We start from the raw sequence: 17085 nt of genomic DNA, 5'->3' as shown, positions 1-17085 counted from the left end.
TTAATAAAAGTGTGCGCGGTATATATGATGTGCGATTTAAAAACCATTTCTGAGCTCTTAAATACATTTGTGTGATGAAATAAGTGAAGCAACTAAGATCAATAAGCGAGTAAAATCAAATTGGCTTTACAAGTCCTTTTAACTTATTACTAATCCAAGTAAGCTTTCAATTTTAGCCTTTTTTGGCAAATACTGTATAGTTTTTCCATACTGGAATGACTTGTAAAGACAATTTGATTTATAACTAGCTTTTTTGATGGAACTTAAATGATGAAAATAAATATTAAAAACATTCAGTGTGAGCTCTACTTAAGCGTGAAGAAATCTGTATTTTGCAAGAGACTCAACAGGATGTTTCCAAAGTCTCACAACTAGAAAATGTGGGCACTAACACGCAAGCACTGTAAACATTTCTTTGTTCTGTTTGACACAAGCACAGATATTGTGAGGAATTTAGGAAAGTAAACAATTCTGGGGCACATTTGACTATACCATAATTTTTTTTACTGCGGTAGTCAATGATGTCAAGCTGTTTAAATACTCAGTAATGATTGGACAGATAATTTTTTGATGCAATTCACAGCTTGTTAAGATGTTTTATGTTGTAGGGGGTAAAATGTGAAGATGACCAGCGTTGGTGTGGAACTGGGATCCTGAGAATGAGGTGAACACAAATTTGCTGTTGCATAATTAGATGCAAGCAAAACTGGACATGTATCAGCTTCTGTCAGTGCATTATATTCTGTACATTTACAGGAAAATTACAGGAAAATATTAAATACATTAACAAGTACACAATATAGAAAGTGTCACATACACATAATCAGTCAAATGTGGAATAGCAAAATCTCAGCAAGAAAGACATCAAACCTAAGAAAAATCCTAAAATATTCATTTTTTGTAAATGACAAAATGAACAATTAAAAAAAATGAACAGAAAGATTGATAGCATGGTCACAGCAAAAAAAAGAAATATCAATCTCACCCTCATGTGGATCGCTTTTAATGGATTATCAACATTTTAAGGAAATGCTTGGACCCCCCATACCCCCAAGAGCTTTGACACAATCCGAACACTGTTGTTTAAGTGTGATGATAATGCTCAAAGACACACAGGGTTGAGGATCCAAATGCAGTATTTACTAAAGGACTATTCAAAGATGTAATAAAAACAGGCAAAATGTCAAAACACAGGCAAACGCTGTGACACCATACAGTATCATATAGGCTTCAGTAAACAGTATAATATTGAAAGGGTGCAAAAGCGTCAACGGCAAAGCTTTTATTTAAGATGCGGTATAAATATTGCACTTATTTCAAATACTTAATAGATGTGTAATATAAATAGAATGTAAATATTGCACATGCACTTTAAAATGATTGAGTAACAGTTACATGTTATATTGTTTTTATTTGATTCAATTGGATGGAAAATTTAGATGAACCTAAATAGTACATAATATGACCCTTTTGAAGGGTACAGCCCCAATTTATTCTGACAGTGTACTATATAGTGTGTACTGTACATAATTGATCTTGTCGAACTGACTTTCCAGATGGCGCTGGATCATTGGTCTCTATGTGCAAGTAACATATGACAGCCACAGTGTTATAGATATATGAATATTGAAATGAATTCAATTCAGTTTTATTTATAAAGCGCTTTCACAATGTTTCTTTTTTGCAAAGCAGCTTTACAGGAAGATTGACCTGGAATATACCTTCCGTTCTTGTTGTACTTGCAAAAATGGCTGTATATTGTTAGCGCATTGACAAAATGTTAAATGCTCTCAATTTGAAAGTGGCCTAGTGGCTAAAAGTGTCCGCTAATAAAGTGAATGTAAATGGTGAATAAATGAAAATGAACCTTTCAGTGATTTGCTCCCCAACCACCCACCCACCCCAAGTCCTGTGACTGTGGTCTAAGCAGGGAGGTAAGAAAATGACTTGCATAGGAAACAAACTGAGCAAAAGAATAATAAAGGAAGTTTTTTTTTTTGAAGATGAACAGCTTACAGGAACTGACAGTTTCCGCCCTCTGCATTATTCTCAGAGTCTTGACATTATTGAGTGAGGATTAATAAAAGAAGCCATGATTTATGACCGTTTATATATATTTCTCATTATGCTTCACTTCAGTGCTGGTAAGCTCAAAACTTACACATAATCTTTTTGTTAGGAAGAATTATTCACATTTATATGTTACATATATTTTTTTCTATGTAAACAAGCATTATTGTGATAATAAACACTGTCAAAACCCGCTTAAGACATAATTTGGCTTTTTTAATGAAATGTACTGCATATGATGACAGATTTATATCAACAAAAAAGCACTCAAAGGTTTATTGTGCACAATTGAATCTCTTTGGTCTACTTGCATCTAAGTTCTGCTTTTGAATGGAGGTCCATCCAGACCAGAATTTGTCCTGTACTAATGAAATATTGCTCATTTTGTCTCGAGAATCTTTAGATGTTTAAAAAGTTATTTTGACTTGTTTATTTAAACATCGCCTGCAGCATGAACAACAAAACTGTTCACTTTGGGGTATTTATTGTGCTTTATTATTTGTACCATTTATTAAAGGTTTACATTTTAAATGAGTTTGTATAATTTTGTTTTCAGGATGTGAGACAAAGTTAGTTGAGGTGACTGGTTATTCAGGAGAGTTAAAACGGTTAAAAATGATGTGAAGTTGCAGGGTAACAATCCCTTGACCTTTAAACATTCCGTTTTTATTAAATATGTAAATATAAATCAGTTTTATTTTGTTTAGCTTTAGAAATAAACATTATTTGTATAATTTTGTTGTCAGGATGTGATTTGGTTCAGAACAAACAGATACTTGATGTGACTGGTTATTCAGGAGAGTCTGTAGTTCTGCCCTGCTCCTGTACTGAACCACAGGCTAAACCCGACCAGCTGAAATGGAAGTATCATCATCTGGGGGATTATGAAGAAATGTATCCATCTGAACGCATTGAGAGGTACAAGAACAGAGTAACACTGTTGAATCAAAACACACCAGGAAATCTCTCTCTACTCCTCTCATCACTGACCAAAGAAGATAACGGAATCTATCTATGTACTGTGTCATCTAACAAATATATCATCATCAGTCTTCTTGTTAAAGGTAGTTTTCTTCTTTATGATGCTGTTGTTTCTTTTACATTATTACTGTTCATTTTTTTACAAAACATATACAAACTGAAAAAATGATGTGAAGTTGCAGGGTAACAATCCGTTGACCTTTAAACATTCAGTATTTATTAAATATGTAAATATAAATCAGTTTTATTTTGTTAAGCTTTAGAAATAAACATTATTTGTACAATTTTGTTGTCAGGATGTGATTTGGTTCAGAACAAACAGATACTTGATGTGACTGGTTATTCAGGAGAGTCTGTAGTTCTGCCCTGCTCCTGTACTGAACCACAGGCTAAACCCGACCAGCTGAAATGGAAGTATTATCATCAGGGGGATTATGAAGAAATCTATCCATCTGAACGCATTGAGAGGTACAAGAACAGAGTAACACTGTTGAATCAAAACACACCAGGAAATCTCTCTCTACTCCTCTCATCACTGACCAAAGAGGATGATGGAGACTATCTATGTTTTGTGGCACCTGAATATCTTTACATCAGACTGAGTGTGAAAGGTAGTTGCTGTTGTTACTTTATTCATCATTACCATTCATTTTGTTTCTAAAAATATTCAAAGTGTTAAAAAATGAGGTGAAGTTGCAGGAAAACTTACTCTGCTGTGTTATGTTTGCTAACAGAGAGATCACATGTCCATACAATATCAACATCTCAACCATCATACAGCACACAGCAAGAGCACACAACTACTCAACCGTAAGAAAAACAAACACACCAGACAAATCTGTGTAAGTCTAAGGCTTCATTACGAAACGGATAAATGTTCAAATGTTGTTTCACGAACATCTTTCAGGTTGAATTTTGGTAGTTGATGTAAAATGCTAAATCTAAAACTGTATTCACATACATAATTTACATACAACCTTCATATAAAAATTGTGAATATCTTGTGCATTTATAACTCATTTATATGCGCGGGTATTTCTATATGTGTTTCCTCACAGATGTCTTTTGCGTCAAAACTGGGCTTTCTGATATTTTAACTCCTGGAGATACAGAGGTACAAACACATGAGTATTTGTTACTAGTGAGGGTTTGCTTATCGCTTTTCAACAGGTTTCACATTTTACACATTTAAAGCAAAGCCAGACCTGTACGGTACACACATAAATATACAGAAATACTCACCATCCTATCCTGTAATAATGGCAGGATAACCAAGGTTCATTAGGGCAAATGTTTAAGACGAGATCTTTAGACTATGATGACAAAGTATATTGAGAAATCTGTTGACGGCTTTCAGTATTTGAATTACCTGTCAGTCTTAAATCTCAGTTTTTATTGATACTTGCCGTTAAAAGTTCAGGTTATAGCAAATGATTCCTTCCATGTAGTGTTAATATATCCTCACAACATGTTTAATGACTAGACTGATGTTTGTAATGATGTAATTCGCAACTTGCTGAGATGTTTTATATTTTAGGAGGAAAATAAATGACCAGTGATGGTCCGGAACCTTCGAGGGAACGTGAGAATAAGGTGGAATCTATTTTTTATATATTTAGTCTCAATAACAATCTTAATATACATTGACTTTGACAGTAGAAGTAAAACTGGAATTTTCTCCAATTCCTAAACATTTTTGTAAATAAAAAAAAAATTGGTACTGTGAACTTACCTTATTCCTAAAAAATACAATATTTTCGATTGTGTCAATGTAACTGCAGAAATGTGAATCACTGTAGATTGTGGAACAACAGGACTGAACCACCTCCTGGGAACATTTTTGGGAAAACACGAACCCAAACCCGGCTTTAAGATATTCAGCGTTCTGCCATGACAAAAGGATGAACAGTGCAACAGAAACAAGACACGTCACAGCACCCACAGATTTATTCTGTATGACTGGATGCTGTAACTTTTTTGTTTATATATGTTTAAATATATTCGTGCCTATGCTTTTTATGTGTATATGTGTGAAAATAAGCATCAAATGTTTCGAAGCTTTGTCAATGTAACGATAATTTTACAAAACAATACAATAAAGCTTTTATAAATCTTGAATTAAGTGTTTTTCATGGCCACAAATTTTTTCAGCTTTGTTAAGTGCATCATTTCGGAGCTACACAGTGACATGCCTAACTAAGCCAAAGGACTTCATGTTCCATGATGATATAAAAAAGAAGGCTTGAATATCTTTAATTAACTTTTGAGAGTTTTACTGTACTTACAGTCTCAAGGTGCACTTCGACTAAATCATTTCAGGGGTTCATCTAACAAACAATGCTCTTTAAAGATTCATTCTTGTCAAGTGAATCTTCTGTAGTACCTATGAATACCAAGAGGGGGCAATAATTCTCAAAGAAATACTGCGTTGCGTCATTTCGGAATTACCGTAATTGCGTCATGACGCTTTTCTACATTAGCGCAGTTTAATTCACGTAGCTAGAATAAAAATGGCGTCCACATGGAAAACATATGTAATGCTTGTGAGTTTTATCGTCTTGTGTATCCTAACCAACACCCACTCGAGACAGATAACCACGGTAGGAATCTGCATGACATTTCAAGTACTTTATTGCCTTTCCTTGTTTACGCTGCATGCGAGTGGATGTGTATGGCAGCATATTTAATGCCACCAGATAACATGAGACGCAAGATATGTCGTGTATAAAGCTTTTTACACCATTGATCACACATTAAAGCAAGTTTAAACGGGTTGATATTTATGGTTATTTACTTAAACAAACAACGCCTGTCGCTATTGAACACTTCAAACAAGTACTGTAGGAATAATGTAAACAAACATGTCTGATTGTCTGTTTGTGGATTTTCACAGGAGACTGTCGTGTTAAATGTGACCGCGGTTAATGTAATTCAGACGAAGTACAGCGTGCAGGTACGAAACAAATGCACCCATTACCCTGCTACAACAATAGAAAACATCACAGTTTCTTATGGATTTACTGGTTATAAAGAAATAATATATTGGTTTTAATGGAATCATAATGATCTCTACTGGTAATGTGTGTTGGTGGGATGTTATCTGGCAAATGGGATACAGTAGACAATCATTAAATCCATCAAAACACAATACATAAACACATTTGTACTACATTTAATAGTAAAGAGCTGATTGTTTATAATGGTGTCTTTTCTGGAAGCCATTCAAATAATGTTTTGCAGGGTTTGTTGCTTAATATAAGTGACCCCTGTTATGTTATTAAACATATTTTCCTTTAAGATGAACTTGACTGTTGGTCTCTTGGACAATGAAACATTCATCAATGGAGCTCCTGTAAAACATTCAGAAGTCACAAGGATGATATGTCCTGTTCTGTTACGTTAGTATTTTTTATAAACTTTGTATTTCATGTTTGTGAATGAAATGGTGATGAAGAGTCTTTATTTCCATTCCTGATTGACAAAAGGCCGTTTGTTTTTGTAGTGGATGGTTCTTATGTGAGCTCTGGGACAGCGGGTGGGATGGTAAGCAGCGAGCTGAGGCTGATGCTGAATCGGTCGTCCGTTCAGAATGATGTTGGAGATCAGTTTCAGCTACTTGTCCTGAGTCAGCAGATAATCCAGCTGGAGGATCAAAAGGTAGGTCTCGTTTTGACTTAGTCGATTTTATTTTATTTATGGGACTAATAATGATCAAATCAATTGAATAGTCATGATTAATTATGCTTTGTAAAATTACAGCATAAATGCAGAGGGGAAAAGTTCAAACTGGATGTCATGACTGCTTTACATTTTGCAGGTCCATCAGCCAGACATCTTTGAGGTGGAAATTCTGTGGAACCAGACCTCTGAAGAGATCACACAGGCTATCAGTGTTTACCCTTCATCACACAGCAAAATCTCAGGAATCCCATTAGAGAATGACATCTTAGTGACTGACACATCTATACACGATGAAGGTAGATTATGTGGCAAAAATTATTTTGGGGGTGCTAGATGTACTTTAAAAATTAATAAGATGCGATATCCAAAAATGAAACGCTGGAAATGAATTATTTTCTGAAATATTTTGGCATGCACCATTAGCTGTCAAGCAAAAGGTCTCTTTCATAATATACAGTAATATAAACTCGAATCAATATTTCATGCCCATTGACTTGTTTTGTTTTGTACATAGTTGTGTTAATATTGTACATACAGTAGTTATCCTGTCATTATCACAAACTAAACCACTTGAACGGGGGTACGTTACGCACCGAAAGCACTTTTTCAGTCTGATGTTTTACTATTTATGTGTTCACAGGTGAAGAACAAGTGCTTAACACCACCAGCCACTATCTATATAAAAATGCTGAGACTACCCAGGAAGAAATTGCTGCTCCAGGGAAACTCCCAGAAACACCCTTGCGGATGGACCCAGAAACCCTGTACGAGTCCAGAGAGGAAGAGGAAAGGAATTCTGATTATATCCTGCCTAAGGTTCCTCTCAGAGATTCGATGACCTCTTATAGCGTAAGTGCTTATGTACATCCGCACCAAACATTATACTAATGCAAGAACACTCCGTTTGATTTGGTCTTACCTCGGTTTTATTGTGTTTGGGCAGGTGGTGTGCCAGTGGATCGAAGAGCTGAGGGATAAACTGAGGCGCTTCTGGTCGGATTCAGTCCCACTTTTCTTTTTAATCATGTGGGTGGTGGTGGTTGGTGTTGCAGGCTCTGCTGTGATTATTAAGATCCTGGATCTTCTGTTCCCCTCCTGTGAATACAGGTATGACTGTTTTTGATACTCAACTGAAATGATATCAGTAATTTGTTTTAAAGTTAAAGCCTGCTATACTAATACAACACTTTCTTTCTCTCTATAGGGGTTTCTTTCATCTGAATCCAGAGACTTTAATGCCCGATGATGAAAAACAGAGGCTAATAGATAATGTGGAGATTGATGGAGAAACAACAGAAAAGCAAGTTTTGATAGAGAAGTGAATGTGATGGATGTGTTTTCATCAGTTTGGTTATGCGGCTTTATTTGGTTACGGATACCAATGACTTTAGTGTAGCACTTTAAAAATATATTCTGTAACATGACCTAATCAAAGATTTCTTTCCACATGACCAGATGTTTGTTTTCATATTAGCCGCACTTTGCTCAAAGGAAAATAAATGTCAAGACAGACACATTTATTGTAAAAAGCACAGCATCCAAATGTCCACCTGAATCTTTGTTAAAAACATCTTGTCTTGGGACTTATATTTTAGTAAAACACCCTAAACCTTAAGCTTAAACCTCAAGAAAACGTGTGGCTGATTTTGATCTGTCCTTTTTCTCACTTTGTGTCTGTTTTTTTAAGTGGCCTGTACGAAACTGCCTATATTGCTTATTTATATTGAATAGTATATGCATTTTCATTTCAGAATGTCTGCAAATGTTAATGTTGCATTAAGCATGTATTTAGGCCATACATTTAAAGTGTGACCTGCTTTGTTCTTGGACCTGAATTGGATGATTTTGTTTTTAATAGACATAGTTAAAACAAAATGAAAATTGATTAGTCAACGTTGAGTTGTCCCAAATCTGTATAGATTTCTTTGTTTTGATGAACAAAAAAATGGAAGAATTCTTGTAACCAAACAGTTATTGGCCACCATTAACTATTTTAGGTGAATATAATAAACTGTTTGTTTTCCTAACATTCTTCAAAATATCTTCTTTCGTGTTCAACAGAACAAAATAACTATACAAAGTTTTTTCTTATATGGGAGACAATGGTGCTTCAGAAATCAGTTGCTAACATTGTTCAGTTGAATATAAAGAAAGATATTTAGAAAAAATACATTTATACCGATATGGAACAACTTGAGGGTGAGCTATTCATGACAGATTTCTTTTTCATTTCAAGCACTGTAATGTAGCATTATTATAATTTGTATAGATTATACAAATTTGGTAAACGTTTCCATTTAATTTTATATGCCCAAGTTTCATTGTAGCCCTTAATGGTAGATCAGCAATGGATTTTATTCTGCATTTTAGAAGCATGTACATATAAGGTTTGTTACATCAGTACATTCTGCACAATAAATGAGTTTGTCTCCATCAGAGGAAAATATGATACACCGAATGTCAAAATATCATTTATGATCCATCATTTATTACCCCCTGCTAGGTGTTCGATTATGACTCTTTGATGGTGCATCCTGTGGACGTTTATGAGATGTCCCACATCTGGTTTAGGGTTAAACTTTTTAACCTGAAATAAGAAAACCTTGTAAATATCTTCATCTCCAATTTGTTTAGTTCTACTGTTTTATTTACTAAATGTTTAGTTTGAGATGACATTTCAAGATCCAAAATAAGGATAGTGCTATCCCCTAGTTTTATTCTAACCCTATAGGTTAAAATACAATTGTTTACATTTGGTCATTTAGCAGACGCTTTTATCCAAAGCGACTTACAAAGAGTTCGAGGAGCAATAAGTTTAACATTTTCAAAATTCATTTTTCTGCTTAGGGAGAAATTTTCCCTATTAACTTGTAGTGTTATATTGAAAGTCAATGTAAGGATGTTACAGCAGCACAAACAGATATGATGCAGGGAATTAAAAGAAATGTGCAGTCTTTCCTAACATTTGCAAATGATACTTGGCACCAAAACATTTTTTCTTGGTAATATGTGGTATTTCAGTCTCTTGAGACCTCAGATGTTTTCGACACTGTGTTTTAACACTGATTTTCCAGAAAAAAATATAAATGGAACTGAAGATCACATAGTCGTTGTATGTGTCTTTCAGGCTTGATTGATGACATAGACATTGATGTTTTGGGTTATAATCCAAAAATATATAATTTGCATGTGGCATTCTGCTAGCATTTTGCTCTTTTGATCACTCACATGTACTTCTTATTTAACTTATTTTATATTGTAATAAAACCAGTATTATCTTATTAATGATCAGACAAGTTTAAAATATGATGGTACTCTGACAGTTGGCTCACATGGATATCTTCACAACACAGTGTCAGACACAAGGGGCTGGGATTATTTTACTCAAGCAACCAATCAGTCTCCCGATATTAAATATAACTAGCCATATGTAACACGCACATCACTTAAATGTTAATTTGCGCTCCACTGATTGGTTCAGTTTCGGTGTGAGATCTCTAATCTAGATCATGGAGCAGGTTACCCCTGCAGCGTAAATGACCTTGATGAACACAGATTGAAAATTTTAAAACGTTTATTCAGGAAAATATAATTTTATACATCAATCATAGCAAAGAAATGTCACTAGGCGTAAACCAGAAATGGTTCATTGTGTTTATAAAAGTCAAGTACTGTCATTAGATATGCTAATCTTGGTCTTATTCATCCAGTGCTGAAAACTTTGGCCTTGATATAAATCACAGAATGGCACAAAAGTAACAGTAAACTTATTCACTTGCATAGCTCTTTGCCCATGTCAGTTGCATTTGGTGATGTACTTGCATGTCATTAGTTGCATTGGGGTTTTTACATGTACAAAGCAAGTCAACAATATTGTATACAGAACATTATTGTACCAGCAAACGAAGTCCTAAATGGATGCCCTATAGTCTGTGCAATGAATAGCAATCCTAATAAAAGCCGTTATTGATGTAATAAAAGCCGTTGAAATTTGGGCACCAAAAAACAGTTTTTCAGACTCTGGCTTTTTCCTGGAAAGCATCTAAACCCCCGACCTTGGTCCTTCATAATTTCCACTGAGAGAACATTATTTCTGTACTGAACTTAAACTGGGACAGCTCAACCTTTTTCCAGGTAGCCATCTTGCAAAGTGTCCCGGTGTAAATGATAAACCAATCCTACTGTTTCCATTAACCTACCAAATATTAAATACTACACTATTAAAAAAATACACATACTCACAAACTTGATTTAAGGCACGGCCTATATGGCAATTGTACTTGGTCTAGAATGGAAATGCACTATGAAATGACTGAAACTGACCCTTAGTCCTACAAAGTGCTATTATTGATTGTAAACAACGGAGATCTCTTAAATCCAGTGTGAGTGTCATGTCCCATCAACAGGAGCCAAACTCTGCTATCCACTTCTCATATTTCTCCAAGTCAGAAGCAGATACAGATTTGGAGACTTTCTTCAACGCCATCTCAAAATCCTCCATTGTAGTAGGCATGTGCATCTCATCCTTTGGAAAATTTCGGATCTCCTCAGGGGTCAAACCCTCAATCCGTCTTCTCATTGCCATCAGGGATGCGTCTCTGTGATTATTTTGAAACAAATGTGTAAACAACTAACTCCTAAAAGAACTGATTAATGAAAATAATTGAATGTTAAATTAATTTCTATAAAAAAAACATTGTTCTTTTGCATTCTCTCACAGCCTGCTGTCATAAGTGCATACTAAAACAATGAAAGAATGGCACCATGGGTACTTGACAGCTGTACCTGCATAAATTGGTGATGTCAGCACCAGAGTACCCCTCCATCTGCTCAGCGATTCTGTCCATGTCAACATCCTTGGCCAGCTCTAGCTCTTTCAGATTGATCTTGAGTAACTCCACCCTGCCTTTACCTACAATAGCATTGCATACAAATACATCTCTGAGTACTCACATAAGGATTAATGATTATTAAAAACATCCTTTATGCAAGTCTATTAAATTATAGATGATGTAGAACATAATACACGATGAGCCACTTGTGAATTCTGGATATTCGGAGTACCTGACGGCAACGGGATGTAAATTCTTTTTTCTAATCGACGTCTCAGAGCTTCGTCAATGTCCCAAGGGAAGTTGGTGGCTGCTAGAACCATAACATTTTCAGACGTTCCACCAACACCTGGATAACACAAGCGATGAATATTGAAAAAAATCACATAAAATCAACTTATTGTTTAATGTCAATGTTGTAATAACTAAATTCCTAACAATATGTCAAAAACGAATGTAGCCGTCATTTAAAGCAGTGTGCGTGACCAACAGCAGTACCATCCATCTGGACGAGCAGTTCAGCTTTGACGCGTCTGCTGGCTTCATGTTCCTCTGACGTTCCTCTACGGCTACATATTGAGTCTATCTCATCAATAAAGATTGTAGTGGGGGCATAAAATCTTGCCTGTGAGCACATGCAAACAAAAACACATATTAAATGATTGCACGTATCATCCGTGAGCATGTGTGCTTATGTTACAGGTTCTACAGGAATTGAATTTTCCTTGCATGTGATTTTACCATTTCAAAGAGTAGCCGTACAAGTTTTTCAGATTCTCCTCTATATTTGGAGGTGAGGGTAGAGGAAGAGACGTTAAAAAAAGTAGTCCGGCACTCTGTGGCAACAGCTTTGGCCAGTAATGTCTTTCCCGTGCCGGGTGGTCCCACCATCAACACTCCCTAAAAAATACACAAGTACATTAATTTGTCACTGCAGAAAAGAAAATGGTAATGTGAAATGTACATATTATTGCACAGAATTGAAGAGATTAAATTTGTTTATTTAAATATTATTTAAAGATGAAATTAAATTATTTATACTTAAAATCTCATCAAAACTAGTTCTGTAACCAAACCAAAAGTATTCTGCATTATTTTTATACGACCACCATCCACCTTCTATCTCCACATCAAAGTCAAGTGACATCTAGGTAATCTAAATCTTTAGAAAAACAACTTTAAACTGACGAAAGCTTTTTCCATTTCATGTAAAGTGTATTGTTTATCATTGTTTTATTTAAAAACTGTGTGATGGAGCTTTTAAAAACCATATGCTTGGTCAACAACTGCATATCAGAAAACCAGATACAATTATATGTATGTGTATTTGTATGCATTCATACATTACCTTCCATGGGCGCCTTATTCCTTTAAAGAACTCGGGCATCCACATGGGCAGGACCACAGCTTCTTTGATGAGCTTCTTTGCTTCCTCCAGATCAGCAATATCATCCCTTTAAAAACAATTGCATGCTAGCACCATTTCACATTATCTTGCAAGAATCAAATTTAAGGTGAAAGACGTCCTAGTAAATTAAGGGTGAGAGATTACTATCATAGGAAAGGGATAGAAGAATGGCTGAACCGACCATGTGACGTTAGGGTTTTGAGAGATTATATCTCTCTCCAGACTATCAATCAAGTCTTTATCTTCTCCTCCTCGGTCGAACCTCTTCACCTCTGTCTCCACACCATCCGCTTTGTTCTATAAATAAAAGTATGAGTTTGTCACGTAATTATTTTATTTCTTTGCTGAAGGTTTTTTTTAAACTACACAGAAAACTTATTACATGCTGCTTGTTTTAAATTTGTATAACATATCTATCTTTTACGGTGTATTTTGTCAGCAAGATAAGTATTTTTGCAAAAGTGGTCCAAGATTATTTTTCTACAGTAAACAAAAAGGGCGCAAGAAACCGGTAGTACAGGTTTGTAATGTTAACACTGCAAAAGGTATTTTAAGTTAAGTAAATATTATATTGGAAGGCATTGAGACAATACACATTGTCCAAACAGTAGACAGAAAATGGATCCAGTGTAGTTGAAAGCTCATATCACATTGATATCTAGCGGCCAGCTGTCCTCACCTTTTCATCTTTTGGTTTTGAAGCGTTCTTTTCTTTGCTTTTCTGAGGTTTCCCCTTGTCACCGTTTGCCACGCGCGGCGATGGCCGCATCTGACCACGGATGCCTACGCTCAACCTGTTACCATGGCTTTTACCTTCTTTATACGGTCCAGAAGATTTCCGTACGACGCACGGAGAAGATCTGTTTGTCACACATAAACACAGCATTTAGTGGGACTGTGGTGATTTTGGAGAGTGGCCCTTTAAGAACTATATTGAGCTTGACAAATGAAATAAAGTCTGGAATTAAACTGGCTGTAATCCCTCATTCAAATGATACGTTATGATCACATATATATACATATATGTGGTTTATATCTGGGACTGGAGAGAAAAGTATCCATTCTGATCCTAATCTAATTCACATGATATAAATACTGAAGGGGCTGCTAAAGATCCCGTTTCCACACAATGAGGTCATTCCCATGACTCACAGGTGTTTGAAATGACTAAAAAACACAGTAGTAACCTGTTTAAAGAAACGACCCCCGATTATCTATAAAACATGCTACAGCAAATGTATTTTTGACATGTTATTTGAAAACTCTGCTTTACTGTGCAGACAACATGGTACACTTGGTTCATTGTAGAAAGTTAAAAGCGCGGGAGAACCTGCGTGTACCGTACAACTCTGCAAATGCATTTGTCTTGTTTTTTTTTTTAAATAAACATCAGAGTACATACCTGTGTTCCACATGGACGGGCATAATGTCCTTCTCCTGGCTGAAACTGCTTGGTTTGGATGGAGTCGACTCCTTCTGCTGGAAGCTCTCGAGGGTGGTCATGATCTCCCGAACGTGCTTTGTTTCTTCATGAATCTCTTGCCAAACCTGGACGCGCAAAAACATGCCATTATGTGTCCGATGTTCTGCAATGAGGCCCGGGAGCGTACAGTGTCCAGTAGATGAAGCTCTAACCTGTTGCCATTTGTGTTGTAGAGATGAGTCTCTCACCGAGTACTGGTACTTTTTAATCTGTTCCAGGACCCCCTGATAACAGACCACTGCTGAGTTGTAGTTTCCCAGCAGTGCGTATTCTCTAGCCAGCTTAACGTTCTCATTGATCTCCTCCAAACTCATGCTGTAAGAGTTCACATACACACGACTGACAGCTGAACATGCATTTAAAGATGAATATGAAATCAAGTTGTTTTTATTGTCAAGCTCAATTATCAATTAAACTGCAGATGGTTTGATTAGATTAGATCATAAAACATGTTTTTATAACGGAGTTATCTCATGTTGGAACCAAACTCTTCATATGCAGATAAACGTGCGCGCCCTGGATGTTTAGATATGATTATCATCGCGGTTAGGACAACGAACGTCACATTGATATGAAAACAAACACTAGATGGGTTGATCGCACGAACAACTTAATAAAAAGTCAATAACACCTACCAGTTAATAACCATGCAAGTCACAAAAACATGGAAGACATTTCTTAAATAGACCCAATCAACGTCAGTTTAATAATTAAAATGTATTATTAAAAAGATAAACTGGTATGATTATAGCGGTTGTGTAGTTATCCAGATCAGGTGGTATAAAAACTTAACGTTAGTTAAAACTGGAAAGAGTTTAAATGTAACTTTACAAACCTGTTCAATGTTGTAGGCAGACTCACTATTGTTAAACTATGCCGATTGTGGTTCGCCAAGGAAAGTCACTTTCAAAACGACCGGGGATCAAAAGTCAAAACCCAAACATGTGTGACGATGCGGATCAAAACTAAAACAACTTTATTCGCGGGACGTTACACATCAAAAGTTCACTTGTTTAGAAGCACAGAGTGTGAAGGTGGAAGCAAACGTGTTACCGGCGCACGCGTTTTTTATTAAATAAAAGTCTTTTCACAAGGCAGACCGTTGCTTTGGCGTGATATAACTCTTAAACGTCGTGAAACACATTCTAAAATATTGCACGAATTAACTATTTTTTTGTATTGTATTTTCAGTGTTTTTCGGCCATGTTGTCTTCTAACCCGCGCTTAATGCTTTCTAAAGTAACTACTCTTGCAAAAACGCACGTCGCTATAGCAAAATGTTCTTTTCAAAATAAAAGTCAGTCTGCCCGTAGACGTCGTCGAAACAAAATCAGACGATAACGACAACACGTCCAAAAGTTTTATTGTTATTTGCACGGTTTTGAACAAATATCAATATGATTAAACAAGATGATGACGATACCGATGGATAGCAGATGTCTGCTGGATTCGGACAGTATGTACATGACAAAATATTGAACGTGTTGATGCTTCCTTCTCGGACACTGAATGCAGACTGACCACAGAAATGTGAAACGTGCAAAACGTTGAAATGAAGTGTGTACAATATGTATAGTAAAGATATGCAGTTATTGAATTGACTTTACAGCGAAGGTCTGTTACAGTGTCACCTGAAATCACAGAAATGTTTGAGAATTCTTCAAAAAGCTTTCTTCGCTGGCAGCAGTTGTGCTCTTGGGTATGTATAGAAGAAATAACAACTGAAGGTACAGTAGTCAGAATCCTTTCAAATGTACACGGCAAATGAGGAGTCAGGATCAAAGTTGATCAGTTTTCATTGAGAATTGTCCAGATGGGTATTTGGGTTTTTATACTATAAAGGCACATTTTTGTGTATCTGGAGACACTATTACTGACATGCAGTTAGACACCTTTTTGCACATATTATCAAAACAACCTTGGCAGTACCACTAAATTCACATTTACAAAGTAGAAGAAGAGAACTGGAGAGGATGGCGAATACTGTTGTACATCTTCAGTCAACATTCTCTCAGTTCAACTGAAGTTTTTCCACATTTGCTTGCAGTGTTGAAGAAAAAAGAAAAGATGTGCAAAGTAAACTGTCCTATTCATTGTGGTGATTGACAAGAGAAACCACGTCAATCAAAAAACTACAAATTCGATAATATAATACTACAATTAAGAAAAAAGGCACATGTACAGCAGCCTCTCTCTCTCTGTGTGTGTGTGTGTGTGTATTCATGTTTGGGAGGTCTAGCAGCAGAACGTCTGTCATACAGTTGTTTTCTGGCCCCTTCAGAATGGCTTCAGTGGTCTTTTATTGGTCGGTAGCCGTCACAAGCTCGAACCACTGTCTCAACGCATCGCTGAGTGTCTCTGGGAGAGCGTTCACATTTCTCAAGATCATGTAGAAGGGAAAGGGAAATTCCTCCATGTAAGAACGGATTTCTGGAAGCTCACCCGGTCCCTTAAATATGGGCACTTTGATATCCAATATTGAATCCTGGCATGTAGAAATGAATGTAAGAATTTTATAACAGCAAGACAAATAACTATTGACTAAAAGCTCAGATTTAGATTTCATTAAGCATAAAAACAATAGATTTATTTATTTAACTATAGCTAAACTGCACCCATTCACATAAAAA

The 17085-nt window shown here is 35.9% G+C and overlaps 4 protein-coding genes across 9 annotated transcripts in view; 2 read left to right on the top strand and 2 right to left on the bottom strand.

Annotated features, from left to right (window-relative positions):
• The first annotated feature begins 2014 nt into the window (after window positions 1-2014).
• Window positions 2015-5167, top strand: LOC306904216 (V-set and immunoglobulin domain-containing protein 1-like). 6 transcript variants are annotated; one of them, XR_013787614.1, is made up of 7 exons: window positions 2015-2144; window positions 2817-3134; window positions 3348-3662; window positions 3786-3893; window positions 4110-4165; window positions 4589-4644; window positions 4851-5167. XR_013787614.1 is itself a non-coding variant. In XM_079473987.1 (6 exons), the coding sequence occupies exons 1-5, from the start codon at window positions 2093-2095 to the stop codon at window positions 4138-4140; spliced, it is 792 nt and encodes a 263-aa protein (XP_079330113.1). In that variant the 5' UTR covers window positions 2034-2092; the 3' UTR covers window positions 4141-4165; window positions 4589-5167. The 6 variants fall into 6 exon arrangements, 1 of the variants encoding a protein (XP_079330113.1); XR_013787615.1 differs by having other exon boundaries at window positions 2032-2144; window positions 3786-3861; XR_013787616.1 differs by having other exon boundaries at window positions 2043-2144; window positions 4866-5164.
• Window positions 5168-5476: 309 nt separating this feature from the next.
• Window positions 5477-10732, top strand: ginm1 (glycoprotein integral membrane 1). The gene is made up of 8 exons (XM_079474262.1): window positions 5477-5651; window positions 5945-6004; window positions 6350-6449; window positions 6554-6708; window positions 6869-7028; window positions 7373-7581; window positions 7676-7839; window positions 7937-10732. The coding sequence occupies exons 1-8, from the start codon at window positions 5562-5564 to the stop codon at window positions 8052-8054; spliced, it is 1056 nt and encodes a 351-aa protein (XP_079330388.1). The 5' UTR covers window positions 5477-5561; the 3' UTR covers window positions 8055-10732.
• On the bottom strand, window positions 10291-15791 carry katna1 (katanin p60 (ATPase containing) subunit A 1). Its single transcript, XM_079474261.1, has 11 exons — window positions 15291-15791; window positions 14608-14770; window positions 14375-14520; window positions 13652-13832; window positions 13154-13269; window positions 12913-13018; window positions 12306-12464; window positions 12063-12189; window positions 11797-11913; window positions 11518-11644; window positions 10291-11330 (listed from the first exon to the last, which is right to left on the bottom strand). The coding sequence occupies exons 2-11, from the start codon at window positions 14767-14769 to the stop codon at window positions 11132-11134; spliced, it is 1440 nt and encodes a 479-aa protein (XP_079330387.1). The 5' UTR covers window position 14770; window positions 15291-15791; the 3' UTR covers window positions 10291-11131.
• mdn1 (midasin AAA ATPase 1) overlaps window positions 15777-17085 on the bottom strand; it is a 41785-nt gene continuing 40476 nt past the window's right edge. The window contains exon 100 of the mRNA XM_079474260.1: window positions 15777-16940. Within this exon, the coding sequence (XP_079330386.1) occupies window positions 16755-16940 (186 nt within the window). The 3' untranslated portion in view covers window positions 15777-16754. The remainder of the gene's footprint in view (window positions 16941-17085) is intronic.

Source organism: Barbatula barbatula (genome assembly GCF_947034865.1).
Source record: "Barbatula barbatula genome assembly, chromosome: 15".
In the NCBI taxonomy this organism is placed as follows: Eukaryota; Metazoa; Chordata; class Actinopteri; order Cypriniformes; family Nemacheilidae; genus Barbatula; species Barbatula barbatula.
The sequence above is the reverse complement of the archived record's forward strand: the minus strand, read 5'-3'. Positions and strand labels throughout refer to the sequence as shown.

Bases quoted from the DNA above. Each gene is read 5' to 3' on its own strand.
- ginm1 (XM_079474262.1), top strand. From the start codon at position 5,562: ATGGCGTCCACATGGAAAACATATGTAATGCTTGTGAGTTTTATCGTC. The intron at 6,709-6,868 runs GTAGGTCTCGTT...TACATTTTGCAG, and splicing joins TCCAGCTGGAGGATCAAAAG to GTCCATCAGCCAGACATCTT. The intron at 7,840-7,936 runs GTATGACTGTTT...TTCTCTCTATAG, and splicing joins TTCCCCTCCTGTGAATACAG to GGGTTTCTTTCATCTGAATC.
- katna1 (XM_079474261.1), bottom strand. From the start codon at position 14,769: ATGAGTTTGGAGGAGATCAATGAGAACGTTAAGCTGGCTAGAGAATAC. The intron at 14,521-14,607 runs GTTAGAGCTTCA...TTGCGCGTCCAG, and splicing joins TACAACACAAATGGCAACAG to GTTTGGCAAGAGATTCATGA. The intron at 12,465-12,912 runs GTAATGTATGAA...TGTATTTTTTAG, and splicing joins GAATAAGGCGCCCATGGAAG to GGAGTGTTGATGGTGGGACC.
- LOC306904216 (XM_079473987.1), top strand. From the start codon at position 2,093: ATGATTTATGACCGTTTATATATATTTCTCATTATGCTTCACTTCAGT. The intron at 3,135-3,347 runs GTAGTTTTCTTC...TTTTGTTGTCAG, and splicing joins CATCAGTCTTCTTGTTAAAG to GATGTGATTTGGTTCAGAAC. The intron at 3,862-4,109 runs GTAAGAAAAACA...GTTTCCTCACAG, and splicing joins GAGCACACAACTACTCAACC to ATGTCTTTTGCGTCAAAACT.